The sequence below is a fragment of the Sardina pilchardus genome, chromosome 18 (genome assembly GCF_963854185.1).
Source record: "Sardina pilchardus chromosome 18, fSarPil1.1, whole genome shotgun sequence".
NCBI lineage: Eukaryota > Metazoa > Chordata > Actinopteri > Clupeiformes > Clupeidae > Sardina > Sardina pilchardus.
In genome coordinates this window covers 2,004,409-2,010,375 of record NC_085011.1, presented here as the reverse complement: position 1 = coordinate 2,010,375, position 5,967 = coordinate 2,004,409, and the positions used below count along the sequence as shown (strand labels likewise).

The window sequence follows — 5,967 nt, the reverse complement described above, 5'->3', positions numbered from 1 at the left end:
CCTCTCAGGTCCTCAAAAGCAGCTTCATTAAATGGCCCCAGCTGTACGAGTGCATTAGTCTCTAGCTGGAGAAATAGACACCTCTCAGGTCCTCAACTGGCAGCTTCATTATATGGCCCCAGCTGTGTGTGTGTGTGTGTGTATTAAATGACCCCAGCTGTGTGTGTGTGTGTGTGTGTGTGTGTATTAAATGGCCCCAGCTGTGTGTGTGTATTAAATGGCCCCAGCTGTAGTGCAACTGGCAGGGGCACCTGCAGGGTATGTCGGTGTCCGGGGTTTGATTCTGGCCCCGTGGTCCTCTCCGGATCCCACCTCTGATCTCTCTTCCCCTCACTTCCTGTCTCTCTCCACTGTTCTATCATATCAAGGCATCAAAAGCCCAAAATATACTGTAAAAACAAAAAAAAATGGTACCTGCAAAAAACGCCAGACTCAGTGTCCACTGTGAAGAGGCGACTGGGATACTGGCTTTCTGGGCAGAGTAGCAAAGAAAAAGGCCTATCTGAGATTGGCCATTAACAGGGAGAGATTAAGATGGCCAAATTGGACAGAGGAGGATTGGGGGAGAAGTGTTATGGACAGACAAGTCTAAGCTTTAGTGCTGGTAAAGGGGGAGATTTGTACTAGGACTTGAAACAAGGAAGGCCATTGCTCCATTTTGTAAGGCCATGCTATATACCCTGTATGGCACAGCAGCATGCTAATGCAGCAGCACAATCAAACAGAGAACCCTGCGAGAACCTGTGCAGCAGCACAATCTAACAGAGAACCCTGCAAGAACCTCTGCAGCAGCACAATCTAACAGAGAACCCTGCGAGAACCTGTGCAGCAGCACAATCAAACAGAGAACCCTGCGAGAACCTGCGCTCCTCTGGCATGGCCCCAGCCAGAAAAACAAGCCAATACAAAAGACTGAAACAAGAAAAGAAAAACATACAAGTGCACTGCACACACACACACACACACACACACACACACACATTGAACCACTGTACTGTAGGCCTACTGCCAGAACATCTCCATGTGGTCGGTGCTGCCAATCATGCAGAAAGATGCAGACAGACCAATTCGGTTCAATTCCTTCCTTTATTGATGAGCAACACATCAACTGACATCCTCTACTAGAACACATAAACGTCCATAAGACATTCCGTTCGGTGTCCGCGTATCAGTCAGTAATGATATGATGAAATGTGCATGTGGTATTGTGTCTATATCAGTCAGTAATGATCTGGTGAGAGAGCTGGTGAGGTAAAGCATGTGGTATTGTGTCTATATCAGTCAGTAATGATCTGGTGAGAGGGCTGGTGAGGTAAAGCATGTGGTATTGTGTCTGGTGTCTATGTATCAGTCAGTAAGTAAAGCATCTGAGGGCTGGCAGAGGAAATATGTGGTGGTCATCGTCTTAAGCCAAGGAATGGACCACACTTGGAAGGTGCAATGGAAGGTCTGAAAAAAAAAGGCACACACACACACACACACACACACACACACACACATTAATTCCCATTAGTAATTAATTAGTACAAATTAGTTTCCAGGCATGTGGTTTCCCAGAGTTGGACCTGTGACACATTCTAGAACCAACAGCCACCATTCACACAATAACCAACACAAACAAAACAACCATTCACACAATAACCAACACAAACACAACAGCCACCATTCACACAATAACCAACACACTCTGGGGGCATGTCCATGATGCTACACTATGGGGGCATGTTCATGATGCTACAGTGCTACACTCTGGGGGCATGTTTGTGATGCTACACTATGGGGGCATGTTCATGATGCTACACTATGGGGGCATGTTCATGATGCTACAGTGCTACACTCTGGGGGCATGTTCATGATGCTACACTATGGGGGCATGTTCATGATGCTACACTATGGGGGCATGTTCATGATGCTACACTATGGGGGCATGTTCATGATGCTACAGTGCTACACTCTAGGGGCATGTTTGTTCATGATGCTACACTATGGGGGCATGTTCATGATGCTACAGTGCTACACTATGGGGGCATGTTCATGATGCTAGACTATGGGGGCATGTTCATGATGCTACACTATGGGGGCATGTTCATGTGCCTCCATGGGACCCCCTATCTATGTGAAAAATTGCCTGAATTCTGCTGAAGCAGAGCTGCAGCCACTCTAGACGTACAAAGCAGAGCTGCAGCCACTCTAGACATACACAGCATACGTGCGGCAGCTCCCACCAACCAAAACAAAGCAAAACCAAAACTGATCTCACACGTGCAAAGGGTGTGAAAAAGAAACAAACTTGTGCAACATCTTGTCACCTCATCCGTCTACTAACCTGCTCATCCGTCTACTAATCTCACTGCATCTTTTCCATTCTCACTGATGCACAGCAGATAGAGATGCATGCTCTGGCAGCTCACACAGCAGATAGAGAGATGCACACACACACACACACACACACACACACACGGCTCTGGCAGCTCACACAGCAGCTGCAGCTACTTTGCAAAGACCAACTTCAGAGTTAACAGGGTAGAAAAGCACTGCTGCTTTGCTCTAAAGTACAGCACAACGCTGCTTTGCTCTAAAGTACAGCACAACGCTGCTTTGCTCTACGGTACAGCACAACACCGTTTTGCTCTACGGTACAGCACAACGCTGCTTTGCTCTACGGTACAGCACAACGCTGCTTTGCTCTACGGTACAGCACGGCAATGCTTTGCTCTAAAGTACAGCACAACAGCTGTTTTTTTGTGACATCTGGTTCAGTCAGAGTGTGCCTTCGTTTCTCACTGCCACTCATAGCCAAAGTTCCGCATTAGTGAACGAGGTAGAACTTTCTCACTTATCATCATCATCATCATCATCATCAACTCGTCTCCATCAGTTCCACGGTTCCTCTTGTTCTCTCCACCAATCATATCCTATCCATCAGTTCCACGGCTCCTCTCGTTCTCTGCCTCAGCAGTCGTCTCAGCCTGGTTCAGAGTCCACTATCCTAGTCCAGCAGTAAAGTCCACTGTTCTAGTCCACTACTCTAGTCCACTGTTCTAGTCCACTAACAGCAAAGTCCACTGTTCTAGTCCACTAGTAGTAAAGTCCACTGTTCTAGTCCACTACTCTAGTCCACTAGTAGTAAAGTCCACTGTTCTAGTCCACTAGTAGTAAAGTCCACTGTTCTAGTCCACTACTCTAGTCCAGTAACAGCAAATCCACTACTCTAGTCCACTAGCACTATAAAGTCCACTGTTCTAGTCCACTACTGTAGTCTACTCTAGTCCACTAGTAGTAAAGTCCACTGTTCTAGTCCACTACTCTAGTCCAGTAACAGCAAATCCACTACTCTAGTCCACTAGCACTGTAAAGTCCACTACTCTAGTCCACTACTCTAGTCCACTAGTAGTAAAGTCCACTACTCTAGTCCACTAGTAGTTAAGTCCACTACTTTAGCCCACTACTCTAGTCCACTACTCTAGTCCACTAGTAGTAAAGTCCACTGCTCTAGTCCACTACTGTAGTAAAGTCCACTACTCTAGTCCACTAGTTGTAAAGTCCACTACTCTAGTCCACTAGTAGTAAAGTCCACTACTGTAGTCTACTGTAGTCCATTAGTAGTAAAGTCCACTGCTCTGCACCAGACGCACCTGTTGAAGCTGACCCTCGGGCTGGAACCTGCAGTTGGCCAGGTCTGTGTGTGGGCTTGACTTCCTGCACACGGTGCGCGAGATCTCCACCTCCAGGACATATTTAATCCCCTTCACAATCTGCCAGGACACAAGGAGGATGTATGAGGATGTACGGTGGTGTATAGTGATGTATGGTAGTAACAGGGTCTGCTATGGTTACACTAGTAACAGGGTCTGCTATGGTTACACTAGTAACAGGGTCTGCTATGGTTATACTAGTAACACTGAAGGGACAAAGCAATGTGTGCACTTGGGATCTCGCTCTTGTGCTGTTAAATTTAAAAAAAAGAGTGTTATTAAATTAGCTTGGTAATGTGCATGCTGCCCTTTACTTAAAGTGGGACCTTCGGCTCCCATCTGCTACCTGTTTCTGAGCCCTGTCTACTGCGGAGGCTTTGAACAGGAACATGTCGTTGGACTGGTTGTTGAAGGCGTTGGTGCCCGACAGCACAGCCTTCTGCACCCCTGGATCATTCTTGCTGACGTTGCGCAGAGCGCCCGGCCCTGGCCCTTTAACTGGGATTTTATCTAAGAAAGAAAACAACAGAGAGTTACAGGCACAGGCTCTGTTTGAAACGGGAAAAACTAGAGCTACAGTATAAAGCTAGGCTTAGGCTACTACATTTCTAGCTGTCAGAGCAATCAAGATACTGCCATAAGGGCATGGTAGTGCAACTATCACACAGCAATAAGTAGCCTACTGGTATAGGCCTGCAGCTCAGTTTTTTGATGTATTAATTCAGCAATCAGATTAATGATTTTAGAATGCACACATCATTATGTTTCCTGAAAGTTAGATAGTACCCGATCTTCAGCTGATTGTTATGACAGACAGGGTTTTGGAACACCTTTTAAAGCAAACAAAACAGTGGCCTAAACTGTGAAGTGTAATCTACTAACCTGTCAGACCAGTATACATTCAAATATGTACAAGTACACCAATTCCCATTTGTTATGCCAAATTACACATAAAGCAACAACTTTGGAAAGCTCACTTACCCAGTGAACATAAAACAGCAGAGATGCACAGACAGAGCAGAAACCAAGCCTCCATGTCACAGAACGCCTTCTCAACTCTGCTAGTCGATTTCCTGTGAGTCAACACTTAAAACCACCTTGGTCTAGTGCTGCAAAGAAGGCTGGCCTTGCAACGACGTGTAGATCACGCCATAACCTATTAGCCAACTAACCTCCGAGCATCTGACAGTTGTCCTAACTACCTGACACATTTCACATCATAGGCCATCATGCATCAAACCCCGAACGCTGTCATGGGCTACAATCAGGCTTACTTTACCGCTAGTCATGCCAGGTGTCGGAGAGTCTTAGGCCTACTTGATATGTTTATATTTCAAAATTATCCTACATATCCTTTTCATGGTTTGCAAAACCAGAAATTGGTTTTAAAGGCCTTTCTTTCGTCAACCACCAAGAATGTAACTCTTTCAAGAGCACAGGACGTTTTTCAAATGAGGCACTTTGAAGGCAGAGGAGGAACTGTGTCGGGTTTACACCGCATCCTGTGTGAGTTCTAGTTAAACCACAGCCCTTTCGTCACTTCGTCACCATCGTCTCATCGGTCTTCAGGTTTACTGTTCCATTATTGATATCAGTATCACCAGTGAGTTGGATAGCTCACTTCATCTGAAATTATGTGATAAAGTTTGTGGTAGTATGCTAAATTACGTAGGCCTATAGATTTGCTTATAATGACTATCAGGTTATCGCTAGTGCTGCAAAACAGTTTCAAGAGGCACCAGTCACTCCTAATACCGCTCGTGACCGGCAGGGGGGCTCACGAGACTTTGTTTAATTCGTGCGATTGTGCTTGCATGCGCTCCACTTCCCGGGGGGTGATTGCTGGTGTCAGATCTGAAATTCAGAAGTTTTCAATTATTTAACGATGCGAGGCAACGGAGAGGAACGCCACCCGAGTGCACAGGCGTGCACGAGTGACCTACATGATCGGTTAGGAAGAGACATTTTAATCCAAACGTCCAAAATAGTCACGCTTTGCGTAGACTCCTCTCTAACTGGATGAAACATCAAATGACACGGGCGGCCTAGTTTCAGTTTAGGTCTTTTTGGGCTTTTTTTGTCACCAAGCCCCCTGTCAGTTAAGATATCTTCATCTTTCATCAGACACGGAAGGTGAAACATAAACTTCATCTTTCATCACAAGTTACCCAGCCCTGGCAGCAGGTGAGACGGTATAGGCTCTTGGCTGCGGGTTCTTTCCCGCATGTGACTGATGACTAACTCAGAGACCTCAAACACAGGACTATTTTTA

At 46.0% G+C, this 5,967-nt stretch overlaps 1 protein-coding gene across 2 annotated transcripts; it reads right to left on the bottom strand.

The window, feature by feature from the left end:
- Positions 1-1,073: 1,073 nt before the first annotated feature.
- Positions 1,074-4,932, bottom strand: LOC134064499 (cystatin-F). 2 transcript variants are annotated; one of them, XM_062520429.1, is made up of 5 exons: positions 4,677-4,932; positions 4,042-4,205; positions 3,636-3,755; positions 1,313-1,449; positions 1,074-1,251 (listed from the first exon to the last, which is right to left on the bottom strand). In XM_062520429.1, the coding sequence occupies exons 1-4, from the start codon at positions 4,729-4,731 to the stop codon at positions 1,348-1,350; spliced, it is 441 nt and encodes a 146-aa protein (XP_062376413.1). In that variant the 5' UTR covers positions 4,732-4,932; the 3' UTR covers positions 1,074-1,251; positions 1,313-1,347. The 2 variants fall into 2 exon arrangements, with proteins under 2 accessions (XP_062376413.1, XP_062376412.1); XM_062520428.1 differs by having other exon boundaries at positions 1,074-1,449; positions 4,677-4,930.
- Positions 4,933-5,967: the final 1,035 nt, after the last annotated feature.